Source organism: Lepisosteus oculatus, chromosome 28 (genome assembly GCF_040954835.1).
Source record: "Lepisosteus oculatus isolate fLepOcu1 chromosome 28, fLepOcu1.hap2, whole genome shotgun sequence".
Lineage (NCBI taxonomy): Eukaryota > Metazoa > Chordata > Actinopteri > Semionotiformes > Lepisosteidae > Lepisosteus > Lepisosteus oculatus.
Genome location: NC_090723.1, coordinates 9,788,070 through 9,811,297, shown reverse-complemented (window position 1 = coordinate 9,811,297; position 23,228 = coordinate 9,788,070). Strand labels below are relative to the sequence as shown.

At 54.7% G+C, this 23,228-nt stretch overlaps 2 protein-coding genes across 3 annotated transcripts in view; both read right to left on the bottom strand.

Moving 5' to 3' along the window:
- Positions 1-16,851, bottom strand: part of LOC102694241 (insulin-like growth factor-binding protein 4) — a 28,961-nt gene extending 12,110 nt beyond the window's left edge. For both annotated transcript variants that reach the window (XM_069185817.1, XM_069185818.1), the window contains exon 1: positions 15,861-16,851. In XM_069185817.1, the coding sequence (XP_069041918.1) occupies positions 15,861-16,200 (340 nt within the window). In that variant the 5' untranslated portion in view covers positions 16,201-16,851. The remainder of the gene's footprint in view (positions 1-15,860) is intronic.
- Positions 16,852-20,510: 3,659 nt separating this feature from the next.
- LOC102694041 (uncharacterized) lies at positions 20,511-22,060 on the bottom strand. Its single transcript, XM_015362258.2, has one exon. It carries the CDS (start codon positions 21,730-21,732, stop codon positions 21,100-21,102), a length of 633 nt encoding a protein of 210 aa, XP_015217744.2. The 5' UTR covers positions 21,733-22,060; the 3' UTR covers positions 20,511-21,099.
- Positions 22,061-23,228: the final 1,168 nt, after the last annotated feature.

Here is a 23,228-nt window from a genome sequence, read left to right as displayed (position 1 = left end):
TTCTCTGGGCTCCCTCTGTGTTCGGAAGAAGAGCTGCTGCAGAAGGACGTCTGTACTCCATTGAGGCACTGTAGACCTGCTTGGGAGCCTGGGCCGTAGTGACCAGTCCAGTGGAAGCACCATCAGGCTGCCCAGGGTCCAGCAGCAAAGCTGAAACAAACCTGGCGCTGGGGGGGTCATTCAGACGGACAGGGGTCCCCATGCAGACAGCAGCAGGGAAAGGCTCTGTGCACACATGATAATAATAATAATAATAATAACTGCTTACACTTATATAGCACTTTTCTGGACACCCAGCTCAAAGCGCTCTACAGGTAATGGGGATCCCCTCCACCACCCCCAGTGTGCAGCCCCACCTGGATGATGCTCCAGTCCGCTCCCCACACGCCAGCTCTCAGTGAGGAGGAGAGCACAGTGATGAAGCCAGTTCAGGAATGGGGGTTATTAGGAGGCCATGATGGGTAAAGGCCAGGAAGAAATTTGGCCAGGAGGTCAGGGTAACACCCCTACTCTTTTTGAGAAATGCCCTGGGATTTTTAATGACCACAGAGAGTCAGTTTTCGGCTTTAGTCTCCTTCTGGACTCTTGCTGCTGGGCTGACGGCACAGATTACTCTCCACTGGAACCAGGGGTGTCCTTGCTGTAGTGATCGAGGCTTCACGTATCTAAATTCGATCTGCGTTCCTAAATGTCCCACATTGTCCTGAGGATGGTCTCATGCTGAGGTGCAGTCCTGCCCTGGTCATGTGGGCACAAGCAGGCAAGCTCAGCCCGGCGTGTCTCTCTCTCCAGACTGCTCGGGCGGTGGAAGTTAAGATCCGAAGCCCTCTCCCCCTCTTTTTGCAGAAACACAGCTCTGCAATAAGCTGCTGAACCCAGGAGGAGGGAGCTCATCTTGAGCGACCTCAGCCTGCTCCTGCTGCATGTCTTTCGGGGCCCACCGAGAGACTCTTTGGAAAACTCCCTTCTCTGCGTGAGCGCCAGAGCTCCCTCGGCAGGACTGGCACACATCCCGGAGCGAGAGGGGGCAGGAGAGCCGTGTTCGCAGAGGAACTGCGTGGGAACGCGGCCGAGCTCCAGTTCCACGGGACCCTCGCCCTCCTCGGCCCTCCGCGATCCATCCTGACAGATGGAGCAGGAGAGGAGAGGAAACAGGCTGAATGAGTTTCCCCTTTCAGCGGAGATACAACAATAACACAGGCCTGGCGGTGGGGCACTGCCACAGAGACCCCCGGAGCCTCCTGCCAACTTCCCTGCCCCTCGTCACGCGCAGAGGCAGAAAAACAACCCGAAAATAAACTCCACAATCGCCGTGACTGAAACGCACCAGCGCTCACAGGTCGGGCCTCTTCACGGTGCTTCAGTCCTTTCCGTTTCTCTCGTCCTGACTTTCTGGGATTTTCCTTTTTCTAATTTCCTCCTTGGCGAGCGCTGTGCTTCCGTGTGCAAGCTGCCGGGAAACATGCAGCGCCTTGCAGCCCACGGTCCTGTTCTTGATGATCCAGGCTGATTTTGCAAGGGCTTCCCATGTGCGGGCTGAGCTCTGCGACCACGGGTTCGAGCCAGTGGCACGTTGTTGGATTCTCTATGCGGGGGCCTCTGTTAGCTGAGGGGGGCTAGCTTCACAGCGCCCCCCTGTGGCCTCCCGGGGGTTGTAAGGAATGCCGCCCAAGCTCTCCTCCAGTCGGGATGAGGCTGTGTTGTCTGCATCACTTTGAAAGACAAGGGGCTTGAGCCTGCTGCTCCCCCTCACTCTCTCCCGTGTGCGGCCACAAGGTCTCTCAAGAACACAAGCGCCAGGAGGCCATGCGAGCCACCAGCCCTCTGGGCAGTTAGTGGCTAACGGACCCAAGGATCTCAGCCGGTGTTTCCTGAAAGCAGGGACACGAGCTCCAGACGCCCTCAATTCGGGGCTCCATGGCCGTGAGTCGAGACATTAGTCCAGTGGGGCGGAGGGGTGGCACTGTGGCTTAGGATCTGGAAGGGTTGCTGGTTCAAATCCCACAGCTGGCAGAGGAATCCTACTCTGTTGGGCCCCTGAGTAAGGCCCTTAACCCCAACTGCTCCAGGGGCGCTGTACAATAGCTGACCCTGCGCTCTGACCCCCAGCTTCTCTCCCTGTCTGTGTGTCTCATGGAGAGCAAGCTGGGGTCTGTGAAAAGACAAATTCCTAATCCAAGAAATTGTATAGGGCCAATAAAGTGATCTGATCTGATTAAACGTGCGCAACTGGTGATTCGAAACTGTGAGGTACAATACCAGAATAGACCCAGAATTTTTGGACATTTAAAAAAAAGAACAAAATATCAATGCGACTGCGGCATTGTCTCTTCCCTTCTGTCACACTGCTCATGCAGTTTCAGTTTTGATGGGCAGTGCAGTCTCAGGGAGAGCTACGTTGTCCGGGGATAAAGCAGGAGCAGCTGTTCCATCTGCTGCAGACCCCTCCTGCGTCCCTGTGGAGAGTCTCCCATGTGGACCCTCTGCCCAGTATCTTTCACTGCTCTTACAGGCAGCGGCTGGGGCTGCCTTGTTTCGAATCGAGTCAACCTGTGAATCCTCCACCTTCTTCAGTCATGCTCTGGGCATTAGGAAATTGGAAGTTCTTTAGGAAGAACGCTCAGCTCTCTGCTGTAGCCATAAGGCGTGTGTGTATGTTGCTGAGGTACTGCCTGATAGCAAGTGAAACTGAAAGCCGTCCAGGTTGTGGAGTCAGGGCCCTGCAGGTGGCGACAGAGAGGCAGTGGGCCTCCTGGGCCGGAGGTGGCAGCTCTCCTGCGGCCGGACCCTCACGTGTCTCTGTCCTGCCAGCCTCCTGCGCCCCGGGTGGCCCCACCGGACCCCCAGCGAACCGGGGAGCTGAATCAGCGCCCGCAGCCGGTCGGATGGTGAGGGGCTGCGCTCCCCCTCTTTACAAAAGACGGGAAGAAAGACTTAAACAAGAGAGAGAGGATGAATGAATTCCTGAAGGAGCGTCTGGCTTGCTGTGAAAGCATTCCCGGCCCTTAGCAGCATAAGGGCTCTAAGGGAGGGCAGGATGACAATGCCCAGCTCGCACCAGGGCTTTCTCCCTGGAATGATGAGTCATCATGTGTTCAGAGGATGCCGTACTGCTCTACCATTCTGCTCTTTCAAGCTCCGAGCTGGGCTTTCTCAGGCCCATCAATGGTTTCCAGCCATCTGAGACCGCATGCTGTGGAATAAGCCCCCTCCTTCGACCCCCGCCCCCCCCAGTCTGCTCGTGTTCCCCCAACCACTTTGCAGCAGCACCAGAACCCAGGAAAGATTAACAAGGATCTGAGCTCAGCCTGCTCACTCCCCTGGGTCGGACCTTGCAGTGGCTGGAGAGTAACTGCCCACACCTCCAGCTTGTCCAGGGGCAGCGGTCAGGAGAGAGGGCTGATTAGGTATCGACACACTCTCCTCTCACACTGCTGTACTGATGCTTCTCAGCAAGTGGTCCCTATACAATACCGTGGTACAACCAAGTCTTTTTATTTGCCCTTGTAGATTGTGCACTACAGGCATTTTATATTTAGTGTTAAATGCATTGCGCATCAGTGCTAGATTTAAAAAGCGCTATAAGTTACTGACAGAAATGTTCAAGGGAAAGTCACCTGCACTGCAACTCCAAAACACCTGGTAACGATCTTCACCGTTACTGAGGGACACAGGAAAGACAGATTTGGAAGAAATCTGTCATTTCAGGAAGACATCTGGAGCTATTTCTCAGATGTACCCGTCAAAAAAGGTAAAAGGCCGAGCTACTGTATGTAGTCCACATGTCGATTTCTGCATGATTGCATACTTAAGGCATAAACATACTGTTGAATTCTGACAATTAGACTACGTTATGTGAATTGTGGATTTTTTGCCTTAGATAAAAGCATCAGCCAGCCTGCAGATGATTGTTATTGCACGATTGTTAGGATTGATCATTGTCTAATCAGAAGAGTATTTGAACTGTGTTGGAAACCAGGTCATACCTTAGCCCTGTGTATCACAGGGGAGCTGTGTTACCAGCACTGACCTTTACGCCCCATAAGCAGCTACATGGTGGCCCATGGGTGAAAACCCCGAGTAAGGCACTCTCTGCAGGACAGGAAGAGAGGGGCATTGGGGTGATTATTCCTCCTCTCTCTCCTCTCTGTTTTCCAGCTGTTTCAATCGCCTCTCTCTGCAGCCCCGAGCAGCACAGGGGGGTCCTGCCATCTTGCTCACTGTTTCTGAAGAGCGAGTGGCTGTGGGGGGGGACTGGAGCCCACCGCTCTCGCCTGCGTTTCTCACGGGGATTGCTGTGCATTCCTCTCTGTGCCAACCCCGAGCTCCACGTCTTTAAATAAACACGCCTGTGAGCCGAGGAGCAGAACTGATCTGATGCCCGAAAACTCAAGTGCTGCCTTTTCTTTCTTGCTTTCCTGCCTCCCTTCTCTCGTGTCGTGGAGCAGGGAGTTTAATCTCTGTTCGGGGCCTATGGGAATGTGGAGCTGGGCCAGGCCTTGGGATTAGAATGGTTTTCCTTGGGCCTGGCGCCTGGCCACGCCCCCCTCCCCCCCGCCCTGGCGCGGCCGCAGGCAGGTTCTCCTCAGAAGGAGGCCGGAGAGCCAGCCAGCTCCCACAGCTGGATCGGATCGGGCAGCCGGAGAGGCAGGCGGGTGGAGGAGGGGAGGCCAGGCGCACGGAGCGCAGAGTCTTTTCTGTCGCCTCTTCCGAGGCACCGACTTCAGGAGACCACCCTGCTCTTGGCACTTTCACCCCTGACCCCCGACCCCTGACCCCTGGAACCCCAAACCCCTGGAATGTTTTGCAGTCAGACTCTGGCCTTGCGTTTGCTGTGCTGCCCCATGATTCCACGCATCTGGTACCACGCTTTACCACATCTATAGGGTGCTTTTACTATGATTTCAGTGGGCCTTAATACACTTTTTTTAACATGCAGTCCTCATGTCTGTACACCCCTCTTTTTACTTCATGCTTTAGAAACCAGGTTCAACTCCGGACCAGGCTGACTCTGACCTGATCAATCAGAACACAACACAGGTCATAAATGAGAGGAGCCCTTTGGGTCAGTAGTAGCTAATTAATCCCTGAATCGTATCCAGATGTTTCTTGAAAGAAGCCCAAATATTGCCTCAAAACCATGGCTGGGCAGTATTTATCCACACTCCCACAGTACTCACTTCATACTCCCACAATGCCCATCACAGTGCATTTCCTGTGGGTCATCCCAGTAAGCATTTAGAAGGGGCGCTTGCATGCCTGACCTCCCTACAACATTCCGGTCCTGCTTGAGTTCCCTGTTTACTCCAAGACTCCCATTCCATTACTATACTGTAAACAGGCGCCGTCCTTCGGATGAGACGTAACACCGAGGTCCTGACTCTCTGTGGTCATTAAAAATCCCAGGGCGTTTCTCGAAGAGTAGGGGTGTAACCCCAGCATCCTGGCCAAATTTCTCATTGGCCCTTACAAGTCATGGCCTCCTAATAATCCCCATCTCTGAACTGGCTTCATCACTCTGCTCTCCTCCCCACTGAGAGCTGGTGTGTGGGGAGCGTTCTGGCGCACTATGGCTGCCGTCACATCATCCAGGTGGGGCTGCGCACTGGTGGAGGTAGAGGGGATCCCCATTACCTGTAAAGCGCTTTGAGTGGAGTGTCCAGAAAAGCGCTATATAAGTGTAAGCAATTATTATGATTAGTATAATTATTATTCCGCAAGATCTCTAAAGGGCTCCCCATACTCACTCGGTACACACTCGTTACTCGGTACTAACTCAGTAATCTCTAAAGGGCTCCCCATACTCACTCTGTACACACTCGTTACTCGGTACTAACTCAGTAATCTCTAAAGGGCTCCCTGTACTCACTTGGTACACACTCGTTACTCGGTACTAACTCAGTTATCTCTAAAGGGCTCCCCATACTCACTCGGTACACACTCGTTACTCGGTACTAACTCAGTTATCTCTAAAGGGCTCCCCATACTCACTCGGTACACACTCGTTACTCGGTACTAACTCAGTTATCTCTAAAGGGCTCCCCATACTCACTCGGTACTCACTCGTTACTCGGTACTAACTCAGTAATCTCTAAAGGGCTCCCTGTACTCACTTGGTACACACTCGCTACTTGGTACTAACTCAGTAATCTCTAAAGGGCTCCCTGTACTCACTCAGTACTCACTCGGTACTCACTCGTTACTCGGTACTAACTCAGTGTCCTGTGGGGTGGCAGGCCCGTTTGGTCTGAAGGCTGTTTTGTTTAACACTTTACTCCCACAGTGTGTGCCAGGCTCTGCCCTTGAACAGGCCGGATTAAAAGGGTTTTAAACCCCCCAGGAGACAATTAGGTGCACCGAGCTACTGTAAAGTTTTACTGTCACCGAACAGAGGCCAACAGGCTGGGGGGGGGGAGGGGGCTGAGCTAAAATTAATTAAGAGAGAAACTCTTTCTATTGTATCCAGGTGCTGCAGTGCGCCGTTCAAAAACAACACTCTTTTCCAAGAAATGGATCCGGACGTCAAGCTGTGTTGCTAGGCGACCGGAGCCGGCCCGTGTGTCAGCTGTGAGCACGGGCCCGGGCCGATCCAGCGCCGCGGCTCACGCGGCATCCTGGAGTCCGAACCTTTTCCTTCCCTGCCTGCGGTCACCACGGCAACAGAGGAAGGAGCCCTGGGTTTCCTGCTGTCGACCCCCGGAGCCCCAGCCCCATTGTCCGCCGGCCTCGGGGGGGGCCTGCGGTCCCGGGGCAGGGAGTCTGGGATGTGAGGGAAGGTGCCGAGGACGAAACGGGAAGGCTGCTGGTCTATCTTTTTTACTCCCCGTCTCTCCACAGGTATTTCCTGGTGCCAGAATTCATTCTGCTCTCCCTCCAGCTCGTGTTCCATCTTCTTCCAACACCACCCCGCCTCCTCCTTGCCCCTCTCCTCCTTCCCTCTCTCCCTCTCTCCTCCTCTCCTCCCGCTCTGGAAACATTAGCTCACACTGTTTATCTAAAGCTCCGGCCCCCGAGCTGCCATGCGGGTTCTTACAGAGAAGGCTGCGGAGCGCGTCGGTCTCGAGCCCTTCTCTCCGAGCCTCAGCGCTGCACAGGAAGGAAAGGCAGAACCTGGTCTGGTCTCAGCTGCCGCCCCCGTCTCGTCTCGGAAAGCCGACGCACAGTGGCATGTGGCCCCCCCCGTGCCCACCTACAGTGTGCGCCCCCACCTTTTTCCTAATTCCTCATCGGGAAGCTTTCCAGGCCCGGAGAGTTTCGGGTCAGTCCGACCCGGTCCCGGCAGGAATTGCAGCAGAGGGGGTCCCACGGGGGGGGTTTGTTTTCAGTCCCGACGAGCCCTGGGGCTGCTGGGATGGCCCGCGGGCCTGCAACAGCGGCGGGCCGGACGCTCGCTAGGCGAGGACGGGCCGCCTGCTCAGAGCCCCCGGCCGCGCGGGGCGCCCGTCGCCCTCCCGCCAGTGGGGCTGCGCCAGCCTGCGGGCCGGCGTGTTGCTGCTGGAGACAGAGAGAGCACTTGGAAAGCGGGGGCGGGGAAGAGCAGTGAAGCCCCTCCCCTCCCCCCCCCCCCCGGCTGCAGCGCTGGCCCCGCCCCCTTCCCGGGTTCACCTGAGGACAGGGTCCTCCCAGGCCAGGGCTGCAGAGCGGCGCAGCGGCCTGCTCCTTCGTCATGACATCACCGCGCTGCTTCCTGAGCTCCGCGCGGCGGTGGCACAGTCATCGGGGCTTTTCCTGTGTGGGAGGCGGAGAGTGATTGTGCTCGCTTCTCCCTGGAGTCTTGTTTTTCACTCTTCTCTTTCATTTGTGTGTGTGTGTGTGCTTTTATTTCTTTTTTAGCTGTAGAGCCGCGGCCTAAAACATCACAGCTGCCATTAAAACAACTGTATTCGCTGTGCTTGGGGCCAGCGCCTCCCGTCTTCGCTGATCTGTTTTCAGCACTGTTCCTCCTTTAGAGGACTTGCCCGCCTGGCCTGGTGTGGAGAAACTTAATGCCTGCGCGGAGATTTAAAATGCCCTTCTAGGGTCTCGCGCATTGTGTTTTCAGCGCTTAAAATACACAGCTGAAAATACCAGAGGTGACAGGGAAGGCTGTGGGATTAATTTTAGTGTTTGTATTATTATCACTGCTGTCCGTTTATTTTCGAGGCAGCTGAAACAGGCCGTGCAGAGTGTGTGCGAGCAGTTGCCAGCACACGAAGTTGACTGTGTCTTCTGCAGCCTGCTGAAGGGATCTGGGGTAACACCGTAGTGGAGTTGGCCTTCGCTTTTGAACAGATAGCTATAAAGCCTGCACAGAATAAACCCTCTGAAAATAAGTCCTAAAAATCTGTGTATAGCACAGTGTGAAGAATATGAATGCTGCAAAACACCTAGTCCAAGAAGGAACAGGCACAAACATATAAGCATCTGGTACCTGCAGGTCCTGACACAGATGCTCACTGCTACACTTGCGCAATGCAGAGAATCTGGACTGTTCAGCCTGCACTGGGGGCTGCGCTTTCTCTCCTGGAAGGCAGGGCTGTGGGGAGAGTGATTGGCGCTGCTCTGAAGGTATCCTGCTGCAGAGCTCGGCCAGCCAGGTCTGCTTTGCGCACAGCCTGAGCATTAACATTCCCGGCAGATCGCAGAGCTCAGTTCTCCTCCGGCAATTTGCCGGGCTTCTCTGCCTCCTCTCCTCCGCCTCCCTCAGCTGTGACATGCTTGACAAAGCTCAGGAGATCTAATATCTCTCAGCAACACGAGCCATGGGAGACAATGCTTATCAAGTCCTTTCCTTTGCTGCAATTTAAAAATTGCCTTGAAAAAAGAGAAGATAATGCTCTTGGAAGTGTTTCATGACAAAGCCCTGCCTTATTAGAAATGAATCTTAAACACAAACATCTGCATCAGGATCTACTTTATGCACAAGGCCCAAGGTACAAAATAACGAATCTGTGCCTGGTCTCTTCTGGGCTTGCAGTTGTGTCCCAAGGGCATTATTTTTGGGTTAAGCCTAATTATTGACCTTTACCAAGACTGAGCCCTGCAGCCAGTGCAGGTGAGGGTGAAGGATGGGGTTTGGGCTGGGGCTGCAGGTGGTGAAGGGATTTGGAGCTGAATGTTCTAGGTAAATGTTCCAAACTCATCGGAGGTCAAACTCTAGGTTCGACTCTTCCCTGTGGCCCACACAGTCCTGAACCCGGGCCTGAGAGGGATTGAGCTGCTTCTGATCAGCTTTGTCCTGTCAGCGAGTAAGCTGGAGGACTGTGCTTGTGGAGTGTTTTCTCCAGCTGGCTGGGACGCAGGCCTATGCAGGACCTCCTGTATCCAGAAAGGAGCAGCCAAGGAGGGTCTGTTTGTGTTCAAAGTGTTCCGACAGCTTTCCCACTGACCCGCTGACCCACTGACCCACTGACCCGCTGACACCACTGACTCGGTGTTACTGCAGGCATACTGACACTATAGACTCTCAGGCAGTGATGACACACACTGCAGAGACAGACACTGCGACCCACAGACTCTATAAATACTGCTGACCCACAGACACTACAAACACCACTGATCCACGGACACTATAGACACTGCTGACATACAGACACTGAAGATGCTGCTGTTCCATTGATACTTGATGTTCCATTGAGACACTATAGACACTACTGAGCCACAGACTCGACTGATACTATAGACACACTGAGCCACAGACTCTACTGACACTATAGACACACTGAACCACAGACACTATTGACACTATAGACACACTGAACCACAGACTCTGCTGACACTATAGACACACTGAACCACAGACTCTACTGACACTATAGACACACTGAACCACAGACTCTGTTGACACTATAGACACACTGAACCACAGACTCTACTGACACTATAGACACACTGAACCACAGACTCTACTGACACTATAGACACAATGAGCTACAGACACTATAGATACTACTGAGCCACTACTGACACAATAGACACCACTGACACCATTACTACTGATCCAGAGACATTACTGACCCATAGATTCCACTGACACATTGACCCCCAGACACCATTGACCCCAGGCAGCGCTGTTCCAGACCCATCTGTAGCAGGTGGTTAACACAACACCAGTGCTAGCAGTGCCAGGAGGAGGCTGAGCAGCAGGTGTAAGAAAACGCTGTGATATCTGAGCACCTGCTCATTTTCCTCCAGTGTGTACTTGCAGAGAAGAGATTCCATAGGCTGCTGGACAAGACGGCTGCTTGTTCTGAAACTGGATTGTGTGGCATGTCACCTGCCCCTGTGATGGGAACAGGGTGGTATCTCTGGAGTTCAGAGAGTTCCTAAGTAAATGACAGTGTTCTGCCCTGACAGAGCTCAGACGTTAATGATTGACCCTACTACAAGCAAACAGGCACTGTTGCAGCTCAGGTCCAACTGCCAGGCTCGTTTTTCTAAGAAGCATGTTGTGAAAACAATGCTGAGATATGGTGACCCTGCCTGAACCTGTGACGTCAGTCCTTTGCTTTGTGTGTGACTGAGCTCCAGCACACACTGAGAGTTAATTGTCAGGCCAGGCAACATCGCAGGGAGCAGCAAGAGAAATGTCTGGTTTGAACTGTGTGACATCGTGGACACAAATTGAGGGACATCGTGGATATAGCTATGGTTTAGGAGGATTTTGCTGGTCTACAGAGATTTTCATGGAGTAGTGACATACAGAAGACATGATGGATGGATTAATACCCTCATTCATTTATTTCTTTTTTTAATTGTATAATGTTAGCATGCCCAAAGGGGTTGGGCAGCCAGTTGACCTTGGAACCCTAGAGGTTTCTTTTCTCCTTACTGAGGAGTTTTTGGTTCCTCTCCTCCGTTGTCTTCTGGTCTTTTCTGTTCTGTATTCTCATGTGTGATCACTTGCATTGTTAAACGCCCTGGGGCAACCTTGTTGTGAAAGGCGCTATAGAAAACTAAATGGAATTGAATTGAATTGAACTGCAGCACCTCCACTTCCTCCTGCGTGAGCATCTGCGTCAGGCCCCACATGATGCGCTTAGCCACGCCACACTGTGCTGTGTGTGTCTTCTCCGCTCTGTGCCGGGCGGTGTGTCCCGTATGTCAGACCTGCTTAGTCCCGCAGATCAGGACTCTCAGCAACAGGTGGACAAGCAGTCAGCAGAACTGTCTGCCCGCTTCTCTAATAGCCTGGATCTGTGGCGGACTGTGGTACCAGACCAGGGCATCAGGGATCAGGAGTGACGATCCGATAAGCTCTCCGGATTTTCTTTCCCTTCTGTTTGGGAAGGAGGCAGCATTCCGCCCAACAGAAGCTCCAGGAAGACTCTCTCTGGGACGGGCACATTCTTCCTCAGGGCTACCTGGGTTGAGGTCTTGGGGAGGGGGCTGAGAGAGGGGCAATGCCTGGGAGTCTGCATTGTGAAAACACTCTGATCCCCTGCCTGCTGTCAAAGATGGGCTCTGGGATTCTGCAAACTGGCACTGAAAAAGTTTTTTTTATCCCTGTAAGACAATATGAATATGTAGTAGTAGGTACTGAAATGGCACAAAGCCCCTTCCATGCAAATATTAAAGCCCTTGCTAGGAGTTTGTGAAGGAGGATGTCAAGAGCTCCTCTTACGGGAGAGGGGTTGAGTGCAGTTCGTGATGGAAGAGGCTCTTACCCAGGTCAGAGAGCAGCCGCACCAGGCTGGGCGAGACCTCACGGCCATGTAGACCAGCTGCAGCAGCTCAATACCATCCAGGCTGAGGAGGAGCTCTGCTGGGTGAGAGAAGCTTCAGACGGGACCAGTTCCCTCTCTCCTCTCCCTGCTGCTGCGGGCGTCTGCAGGGATGCTGCTTGACAGTGTCATCGACAGGCTGCAGGATCTGACTCCGTGTCTCAGGAGAGCCGGTGTTTTAAGTGTTTCCTTCCCAGGCTGGAGGTGCTCGCTGGCTGGGGGAACTGGAGGTTTGGACTGATGGCCAGTTTGGCCAGTTTGCCAAGGCAGGGTATTAAACAAGCATCGCTGTCATGAAAACGCAGCTGGAAGAGGAGACGAGCTGCGCTGCCCGCTCACCAGCTGTGTTATGTGTTTGCATCTCCCCTCCCTCGACCTGACCCCCCCCATATCCCTTATCAGCCAGAATAAACAGCCCCACCATGCCCCCCTGTGCTCCGTCAGCAGCCTCCCTTCGGGCTGCACGGCCGGCCAGTCGAAGTCAAACCCGGGTTCAGCAGCGCAGTTACTGATTAAGTAAGGCGACCCGTGGCTCCTGCGTCAGGAGACTCATCTTATCGTGCAGCTCCTCTGCCCTCGGCTCCTCAGCGTGCACCCGTCTCGGTCCCGGGCCTGCAGGGGCAGCGCCGCCCCCGCCCGGAGAGTCCCTTCTGTCCCTCTGGGCCCACGGCCCTTGGTGACACAGATTCGACCCCGGGTTTTTCCTTCTGGCTTTAGTCGAACACCTGCTCTGTTCGAACCCGCTTCTTACATGCTGTCGCGATCCCAGTCTGCCAGGTTTCTCTGGAAGTCTTGAGTCCTGGGCGGCTCCAGACCTCTAGAGGTGGGTAGAGTTAGTGCGGTTTTCATTTTGCTCCGATCTCCTTGCAAGGAGCTGGGGGGATCCCTGGGGGGCTCCTTCCCAAAATGTCTGCTGTGTTTTACCCCGGCTATCGTATCCCACTGCCTCGATCCCAGTGCGCACGTCTACGGCCAGCAAATGACAGACTTTCCTGGATCTCTGTGGGGTGCTGTGCTGTCCCGTCCATCCACACTGAATACCCCAGGTCGGGCCTTTCCTGGGCGCCAGCCTCTCTGACTGAGAGTTCTGGATGTTGACGTTCCTCCAGGCTCCCCAGAGCTTGATCCCCCCTACTCCTCCCCAGTCCCGTCCGCCTCTCAGTTGCAAAACAGCCAAACCCGCCCACCTCGCCAGATGCTTTCAAGTCCTTTCGGCGCTTGTGTCCAAAACGGCTGTAGCCCCAGAGTTGCCCGGTTTGGCATTGCCCTGTGTCTCTGTCTTCTCCCCCACGCCCTGAATTTCACCTGAGCGGACTCCCCACTCTGACCCTGTCTTCCTGTCGGGCCTGCTGCAGAGGGGACGGTCTGCCCGCAGAGGGGGAAAAAAAAAGAGTTCGGCCTTCTTTGTTTGCTGAGCTGAGCTGCACGTTGGGTGTGTGTGCTTGGCAGGCTCCGATTCACAAAAGCAATTTTTCTTTCTTGTTTGTTTTTCAGTCTCGCAAATTGGACAGTAGGAAACAGCCTCCTACTCCCCAGGGGGACCCCTGGCAGACTGGGGTGTTTCAGTGCACGCCTTAAGATGCAAGCTGGGACTGTATCAGGCGCTAGTTCTTCGTCTTTTCGGTGCGCTCTGAGAGGCTGAAACGCCAGCCTTTTTTACATGGGCTTTGTTAATACGGAGAGTTTGTTAAGCTCCCTGCTATTTATAACTGTTGTCTGTTCGCTGTTGCTAGGACTCTGGGCTGCAGAGCTCCCATCTCCAGAATACTCACTCCACTCCATTTAATAATGGATAACTCCGCCGACTGTGCCACAGATGTGAAAGTCAGATTTTCTTTTCTTTTTTGTTTCGATCCAAAGAAAAGTATGTCATGGGCTGCAGCACGGCGGTGATGTCAGATTTGTTTAAAAGGCATACTTGCTTTGTCATGACACAGCAGCTGGAGACATGGGGGGGGTGGGGTTTCCAAATTGAAATTAGAATTCCAGGCATTTAAGAGAACTTTCAAGAACAGAGGCTCTCGATTCGAGAGGCCTCGCTCGTTAACTCTGTGTTTCCTGTGACTTTTCACCTCTCGCCCCTGGGGCAGGGCCCGCTCCTGTCTGCGTTTCACGACTTTCTCGGGCTGACGCTTTTATCCGAAGCGACTTCCGTCTGCGCCCGTCCGCACCGCTGGGACTTTTGCAGGGGCCGTTCGGGAGGGCGCCCCCACGGTTCAGGGGTGCAGCAGCAGTGTAACCTGGGATCCGACCCCACGACCCTCCGGTTAACCTCCGAGAGCCCAGAACAGGAGCCTCTGCCCCCAGGAACGCGGAACAGCGCCCTGGGGTTTCTCTGTGAAATCTCGGAATTTACGAGATTTCATTATTATTCCGGAACTGACTTGTCGGTGCTGTGCTCTTCACTCCACTTGACTGGCGCAGCCCAGTGCGAACGGTTCGTCTTTCTGATGAGAAACAGCCTCTCAACACTTCACTCACTGGCCTGAAGAGGTCCCTGCTGTGACGCCAATCTCGGGGCGCAGCGAGTCACAGAGACAGGAGCTGGGGATGCAGAACCCAGAACCCAGCGAATGTCTTTTCCTGTCCCACTTCGGATTCTTAGCATAATCCTCTCAGGAAACAGAAGGACACTCTGTCCAATGGTCATAATACTCACGATGATAGCAAGCGTTTATTTAATCAGACAGCTCGGCTGAGAACCCGCTGTTTGGGGGGCTTGGGTACCTCTGTCGCACAGAAGACGCAGCATCGAAAGAGCAGGTCAGTAAGTGGAAATAACACAACGGGACAGAGCTCGGCTAACATCACTGGGCCCATGGTGGCCACCTTGACTGATATCAGCCATGTCTTTCTCAGGCAGGTACAGATGTCAGCCTGTGCCAGTCTGTGCCAGTGGCTGGATGGACCTCTCTGGACTGCAGGCCCGCCCCACTTTATCTGCACGGGTGACTCCTGCCTCCTGTCTGTCTAGCAGAGTCCTTGACCACAACTGTCTCACATTCTCTGTCCAGAGCACAGGTGTCCCCTCTCCCCCCAGCCCTGAGCCGCTGATTACAAATGAACACCCTGCCCCTTGTCACACACCTGCTCCCAGCAGCCCAGAGCACAGGGGTCTCTCCACTCGGCCCATCTCTCCTCCATGAGGCTCAGCTCTGCTGGTGACCTTACAAGCCCCTCCCTCCCTGTCTTCATCGCTGAGGCAGCGCTGGACGCGGGTCACACCACACAGACGATCCTTCAAACGGACGCTCAGACCCCGCGAAACCTTTTCACCTTTCACTAACTGAGCTGTTCGATTCGGCTTTCTCCGGCGTGAGACTTCCAGGAATGACGTACTAAGCCACGATAAAGGGACAAACAAGGGAGGTAATTTCACAATTTAGCTTCCACACATATCGCAGGGCGCACGCAGACAGAGCTGAGCGACCGAGAGGCTCCGTTTCCCCGCAAGCTGTGTGAGGACGGCGCACACGCACTGACCCTCAGAGGAGGCTGGCGCCCTGCTCCTCGCGCCTGGGGCCCGCGCTGCGCTGGGCTCTTCCGGCACAGCAGCTCGCATGAGGGGCACGGTGCCAGCCTGCCAGGCACGGAGTCCTGCTGCTGGACAGGAGAGAGCCTGGGGGGCCATGGGGCTCAGAAACTGCCCGGCTCATACTCGGGGGCGGCGGGATTGGGGTGGAGCAGTGGCCCTCTGGCTCAGGATCTGCGCCTGTGGCTGGAAGGTTGCTGGTTCAAATCCCACAGCCGGCAGAGGACTCCTACTCCGTTGGGCCCCTGAGCAAGGCCCTTAACCCCAGCTGCTCCAGGGGTGCCGTATAAATGTCTGACCCTGCACTCTGACCCCCAGCTTCTCTCCCTGTCTGCGTGTCTCAGGGAGAGCAAGCAGGGGTCTGCGAAAAGACAAATTCCTAATGCAAGAAATTGTACAGGGCTGATAAAGTGATCTGATCTTATCTGGTCTGCAGAGCAAAGCCTCCCACAGCGCAGCAGAGCCAGGGGAACCATCACAAACACTGAGCAGGATCCAGCCTGCGAGGGAGAGCGTGCTCCTGGCAGGACGGACACATGCAGAGACAGGGTTTCACAGACTCAGGAAAGGGGGGGGGGGACACCCGGAAGACGGAACAGAAAGAGCGAAGAGCGCCCCTCCCTTACCCATGAGCTGCTCCACCTCCCGCTCGTCTGTGCAGACGCCGTGGCCGTGCATCAGGGAGTGCAGGGGCTTGTCCACGCCGCGGGGAGGGTAGCAGCGCAGGCCGGAGCCGCAGCGGGGCGAGTACACCCCGCAGGGGGCGCCCTTGGGCAGCGCGCAGGTGGGGCAGCAGCCGCAGCCCGGCTCGCGCACCGTCTCCTCGCAGTTGGCCGGCTGGCTGCAGCGCGCCAGCTTCTCCTCGGAGCAGGGCGGGCAGCGGATGGCCTCCTCCGTCAGGCACAGCGCCGCCAGCAGCAGCGCGGACGCCGCCCACAGGGCACTGGTCCGAGGCTCGCGCCCCATGGGGAACGGACTCTCTCTCCCCCCCCTAGCCGAGGAGCCGGAGCAGGTGCAGGGGCCGGAAGCGGGAACTGGAGCTGGGGGCAGGTGCAGGAGCCGGAGCCGGAGTGGGACCTGGAGCTGGAGCAGGAGTAAGACCCGGAGCCGGAGTCGGAGCCGGAGTGGGACCTGGAGCTGGAGCAGGAGTAAGACCCGGAGCCGGAGCAGGAGCCGGAGCCTGAGCTGGGGCAGGTGCAGGAGGCTGGTGGTCCCTCCTCCGGGCTGCGTGCCTCTGCGAGGGGCTCTTCCGAGGGCGAGGAGCTGCTCCCTGCCAGGGGGGGATTCTCGTTCCGTCGGAACGCGAGGGCTTGCTTTGGTTCAGACCGGTAATTTACAGGTAGACATTGAATGCTTTTTTTAAAAAAAAGTTGCCTTTAAAAGAATGATCTGTTCATTAGCTTCTGAAAGAAAATCTCCTCGGACGCCCAGGTCCCTTTAAAGTGGAAAGCGCCCTGAAGCACAGCTTGGCAGCACAAAGTCCACCCAGGCGGGGATCTGCAGAGGCCCAGGTGCTGATGACTGATAGCACGAAACAGCGCGGAGGCCCTTTCCCTGTTGCTCTGTCTCTCTCTCTCTCGTGCGCACGCTCTCTGCACAGGGAAGCACTCTAGAATGGCTCCACAGAAGTAGCTCCTTGGACTTTATACAGGCCTGTAGACACGCCTCCTCCATCCTCCAGGCAGCTCCAGGGATTGGAGGGGGAGGGCAGCCCGGTGGAGGAGCTCTCACACTGGGAAGAACTAGCAGGCAAACCCCCCCCCTCCCCAACACCACCTCCCCTCCCCCTACCCCAGTAACCCCTCCTCCCCCCTCTGGAAACCACCTCCCTAGTCCCACCCACCCCTGCACACACAAGGAGTTCAGCAGTTATTGTGCTAATTACAAAACAGGCAGTATCCCTGCTCGCAGTTCTGGGGCTCAGTCGCTCAGGCAGCCTGGCACGCAGGCAGCAGGAATGTGCAGAGCTCTCCAGCTGGACTGAGAGGGACGCAGTCCGGTGTGCTCCCAGCTCTCCCAGTTCTCCCAGGTCTCTCACTGAATCATCCCACTGCTCCTTTCTCACGCGGTGCTCCTGCCACCACTGGCTGCGGTGTGACAGAGGATGGACTAACCAGGTCTTTTGGGGTCTCAAGTGTCCAGTCCTGTCCGCCAGTAAACTGGGACACGTCGACCGTGACAGCCTTCCCCAAGCTGAAGGACACCATTATCGGCTGTTACAGGCAAGGGCAGAGCAATTGTGAAACATTGTCCTCGAGCTGCACCAGCAGGCAAGACATGGTGAGCTCGGACAGGTGGCGCAGCTGGGAGGAAGGGTGGGGGCTGTCACACCCACAACCGCTGCAGGATGTGCCCAGAGTCTGTGTGCTGGCGGCGGACAGTACTCCTTCTGAGCACTGCAGGCTCTCCGCTGGCCTGCGCAGCTGATCGCTGCCTGATTCCCACAAGGCCTGGCTCGAACTGGGCCTGGCCCGCCCACACTGCCCTCCCGTCCCTCAGCCGCAGTGTGCACAGGCTGCCAGCAGGTGTCGCTCTGCTGGGAACTGTGAGCACGCACTGGCCAGGGCACTGCACAGGCTAGGAAGGGGCGAGGCCAAAGACTAGTCTGTCATGTCACATTTTTTACTTTCCTCATGAGCTATTGATTCGTTTTTCAATTTGTCATGTTTTTTATAAGGAAACTGCTTTGCTTTGCCATCAGTATAAGGGAGGCCACTAGCACCGTGGGGACCCCTGGCCTACAGGACAGAGAACAGAACAGAACAGAACAGACTGGGTGCTTGGTGGCGCCCAGCTTTAACCCTCAGAAGCAGCAGCTGGACGGAACAGCCCTGTCAATCAGCCACAGGCCAGAGAGAGAGCCTGACCAGTCCTGAGTCCCATTCCAACACAGAGCAGGCAAGGGAAGTGTTTCCATGGGAACCCTGTGGCACAGGAAGGCCTCTGGGAGGGGCGGTGCTCTCTCTGTGGCGGCCGTGACAACAACACGGTCAGGGACTGGGCTCTGCACCCAGCTCCGCTCCTTCCCACAATCCCGCTGGGGAGCCACTCTCCAGAGGCACCAGGGGCTTGATCCGAACGCTGGCTTGTAACTTGTATGTTGTCTCAAAACTGTCCGTGTTTAAAAAACAGGCCTCCTGGGAGCTCAACTGTTTCGTTTTGAAGCTCCGCTTGACAAAAAAATTAGGAGAAAGCTGCACCTGAGGTATCAGACTTGGGACTGGTGGAGTGCTGGACCCTGCTGGACTGTGAGAGAGGGGAATGGACAGTAGGGAGTTGTGAGGCGTATTTTTTGAAAGAATTTTTTAATCTGGAAAAAAAACCTTTCATATTCCAGCAAGAAGCCAAAAGGGCTATATGTGTGCAGCTTAACACTGAACATAAAACTGAGCAGCCCCAAACACTCAGAAGGTTCAGGAAGATGTTCCTGATGCATCACAGAGGGAGACACAGATATTCATGCAGAAGGTCGGTGCTGAAGTCATCCTGTCTCCCTCTTTGTTGTATAGAAGATGGAGAAAAGACAGATGGCTCTTTCTACCTCTCTAGTGACCTGGCCAGGATCTACCAAAACTGACCTCCAATCATCACTTCACAGCGAGAGCTCTAGCAGCTGACGGCATGCTTCTCTATCACAGCAGCACTATAATTTACATGTACACTGGTGACATGCTTTCGTATTTCTTGTGGAAGAGCAATCAGTTTCTGGACACGTGAAATGTTGGTCAGATCTTTTACATGGCCCCACTCACTTTATTGTGAGCAATCCAGAGAGCGGCCAGTCCTGCTACTGATAGTACATTATCGCCATCTAATGGCAGATCTCTATGATTCCACCCAGTTTCAGACAACAGCGACCCACAGGTCCTCAGAAGCAGCGGCCACTCCTGGTTTTCCTTCGCCCTGGGTTTTTATTTACCTAACTGAACCCCTTAATTTACTGAATTGAACAAATGTAGCCACTTTCCAGGTATCATAATAATGCCCTTACACTTATATAGCACTTTTCTAGACTCTCCACTCAAAGCACTTTACAGATAATGGGGATCCCCTCCACCACCACCAGTGTGCAGCCCCACCTGGATGATGCAGCGGCAGCCATAGTGCGCCAGAACGCTCCCCACACACCAGCTCTCAGTGGGGAGGAGAGCAGAGTGATGAAGACAGTTCAGGAATGGGGGTTATTAGGAGGCCATGATGGGTAAAGGCCAGGGGGAAATTTGGCCAGGAGGCCAGGGTAACATCCCTACTCTTTTTGAGAAATGCCCTGGGATTGTTAATGACCACAGAGAGTCAGGACCCCAGTTCTACGTCTAATCCGAAGGACGGTGCCTTTTTACAGTATAGTGTCCCCGTCACTATACTGGGGCATTAGGATCAACACAGACCACATGGTGAGCACCCCCTGCTGGCCCCACTTACACCTCCTCCAGCAGCAACCTCAGCTTTCCCAGGAGTCTCCTGGTACTGACCAGGCCCAAACCTGCTGAGCTTCAGTGGGCTACCAGCTGTGAGCTGCTGGCTGAATTCAAGACCAGCTGCAAACCCTGTGCCGTGGCCCTGCAAGATCAGAGCTTCCCAGCAGTGTACTTAGATACACAGGAGGCTTGTTCCACCTTAAGCAGGAAATGAGTAAAGTGGATATTCATTCATTCATTTATTTCACTGTTGTCTTCTGTCTAAGCCAATCCTCTCACTGTTGTGTTAATGTACTGTGCACTTTCAGTGCCTTCCACTGATAACTAAAGCAAAACGATCACTGCTGATGTGTCTTCTGGTTTTGTGTCAAACCCCCCCTCTGAGACAGTGTCCAGCAGGCAGTCAGCAGGCTGTGACTGAACTGTGCCAAAAGAAAAGCAGAAATGTGTGGGATCTTGGCGCCCTCTACAGGCACACAGAAGCAAACCGATCTGTGCTCCTGGAATTCAAGGGCTGGTCTGTGCAAATGCTGAACAAGCCCAGCTCTACCTCATACACCTGCAGAGATCAGGCTTATCCAGGGACGCCGGGGCCATGTGTGAGGCAAACTCATTCATACAGAGCTGGTGCTGTGGCCCAGAGAATTAACAGGAAGCCTGAATGAGCTCTGTGGACTTGTCCACTCGAGAGTACTCAGGTGCGGACACTGGCTGAGGAACAGTGGCCCTGCTGCTCGCCTGTGATAACTGTCGGCCCGTCTCTCTCTGACACGTGGATCACAGGCGGGGCGGCTCAGCCCAGTTCTGCAACTCTCGGCTGTGGGAGCGACAAACCGACACCAGATTGAGAACTTCTGTTTATTTCGATTTTTACAGTCAGGAAGAATACAATCAGAGCAGATACCTGACAGATTTACATTCTTTTTTAGAAAAAAAAAGGCATTCTTTAAATTGAAAAAAATATATATTTAAAAAACCCATTTTTGTACATTAAAGTGCATGAACACGCACTGACATCAAAGTTGCGTTACGGAGCACGAAAACAGGAATGCTTGTCCTGCTGAGGGACGAAACCCCAGAAACAGTGCCCAGACGAAGGAAAGAGGAGAAGGCGAGATGAGGTGCCAGGTGCCCAGAGTTTCCTCTTGATCTCGTACAGGCTTGAGACCACGCCCAGCCTCAGATATAACATGAGTGGCCACCGGTGACCCGTCTCAACCGTCAAACTGAAGAAGGCAAAGTCACAAGCCGTGGTGAACAAGACTGCGTCCTTTAAACAGACTTTATAACTCAAACGGGTGCTGAGAAGAACACCTCTCTCTGCTTTGTCCTGGTTGTTACCACACAGTTATTGTGTTACAGTCTATTGTCTTGTCTTCTATTTATATACTGCACCTGAGAGACTAATGAGAAACACTTGTCACTATACTATGCACCCGTGGAAGGATCACGACAGATAAATCGAATGAATTGAATTGTGGGGCTCACATCCCGCGACGCTGCGACACAGGGCCACAGGGATCCCGCGGGTGAGCCAAGGCAGCGGTCTGGAGACGCACGCCCTCGCCAGGGCCCCCCCCGTCAGGCCCTCGCCGCTCGTGGCGCAGCAGGCCTGCACGTGCCAGTCCTGCCCGCTCCGCTTGTCCAGCCCCAGGGCGTCCGCCAGCCGGGCGGGGCCCCGGGCCCCCGGCAGGTCCTGCTTGTTGGCCAGCACCACGAAGGGCACCCCGCTCATCTCCGCGTGGGCCAGGATGGCCTCCAGCTCCTCGCGGGCCTCGGCGAGGCGCGGGCCGTCCACGGAGTCCACCACGAACAGCAGCCCCTGGGCGCCCCTGTAGTAGTGCCGCCACAGCGCCCGGATCTGCTGCTGGCCGCCCGCGTCCCACACCGTGAAGGACACGCCGCGCACCGGCTCCACCGGCTCCACGTTGAAGCCGATGGTGGGGATGGTGCAGACGGCCTCGTTCAGCTTCAGCTTGTACAGGACGGTGGTCTTCCCCGCGCCGTCCAGCCCCAGCAGCAGGATCCGAGCCTGCAGGCCGGGCAGCGCCTGGTAGAGCTGGCTGAAGATCAGGCCCATGCTGCCTCCCGGCTCGCTGCTCGCTCTTGCTGTTCTCTAATCTGGTGCCGGAGCAGGCAGGAAGAGAGGGGAAAGCTCGGTCAGCCCAAGCAGCTCAGCTCCGGCGTCCTCTGGGCGCGAGAATATACTTGGAACAGCCGATGATCTGAAGAAGTTGCCGGCAGAGTCGCTGCGTCTCGCTTGCAGGAGGATCAGAAAGGCTCGCGGGCTCTCTTGGTCTCTGCCTCTCCAGGGCTGAGAGAATCTGTGCTGTCCCGCCTGCCTGCCTGGCTCTCATATTTATACCCCCGGGCTGACAGCGCGTACAGCTCCACCTGGGCAGCCCTGACGGCGCGCGAGTCTCTGCCACTTCCCCGTTTCCAGGAAGCGCTCGGCGCGCGCCCCCTGGTGGCCGCGGGCCGCGCGGGAGGACACGCTGGAAGCGGCGCCGCAGTCGGGGATGCCGTCACCAGCGCTGCGCGCGTCCCCGTGTTTCCACACTACAGACGCGCGCTGCGTCTAACAGGGCGACCTATTCAGCTTTAAGGCGCAATCTGCAGCATAAAGAAGAAATACTTCACCCGTACTTTTAAATACATGGATTATTTTTCTGGATAAGGTCTTTAATCCCGTTTTCTTTGTTTAACCCTTAAGCATTTTTTTTTTCATTATAAAGGTGTTGCAGAGTTTGAGACTGGATGTGTGAAGATGGAGACAGTAGGATATTGCTTGTTGAAAGTGTTAAAAGAAAAAAGGCTGCTTTTTGAAAAGTTCAAGTTCACGTTTATTTGTCATTCCAGCCATTTACAAGTATACAGTGGAAGGAAATATCGCTCCTCCTCGTCCACGGTGCAAATACAGGCAGGACAGACAGGACACTGACATAGACATTGTAGACAGGACACACATAGTGCCAAGTGCAGATAGTGCAAATTACAAGGCAAATACATAATACAATCTACACAACCCACTGGGGGGATTTAAACCCTGTTTCTGGAATTGGGGTGGGTACAAGTAGATTCCAGGCTGTTGAGGAGCCTGACAGCCTGCGAGAAGAAACTGTTAAGAGTCTGGTGGAGCTGGCCCGTACACTGCGATATCTTCTCCCAGATGGTAGGAGGACAAAGATTTTATAGATGGGGGGGCATCAACTATACTGGAGTCTCCGTGTAAACAGCGTAAAAAGGGTGTTAATAATAGAAGAAAACATGTTAAATCTTACTTTTGAAGTCACTTAACTGTTTTCTGGATTATTATGACTAACCTCTAAATCACTCCTCACTTTATATGTTCCAAATGCTTTCAACGCGCTGAGACTTCAGTTTATTATTAACGCTTGTTCTAACTCTAAATCATTTTTTTTCTTTTCGCAGAGCCTGTGGCGTAGACAGGCTGTTATTTTGCCACTGTTCAAGAAGCCCCGCTTGGCGCCATTGCGCCTCACGTGAGCTGTTGCTCCATCCTGGAAACTCCGCCGCGTGCGCTTCCCTTCCATTTCTACACACAACCTGACCAGC

Excerpts from the sequence above, each read along its gene's own strand:
- LOC102694041 (XM_015362258.2), bottom strand. The coding sequence starts at position 21,732 with ATGGGCCTGATCTTCAGCCAGCTCTACCAGGCGCTGCCCGGCCTGCAG.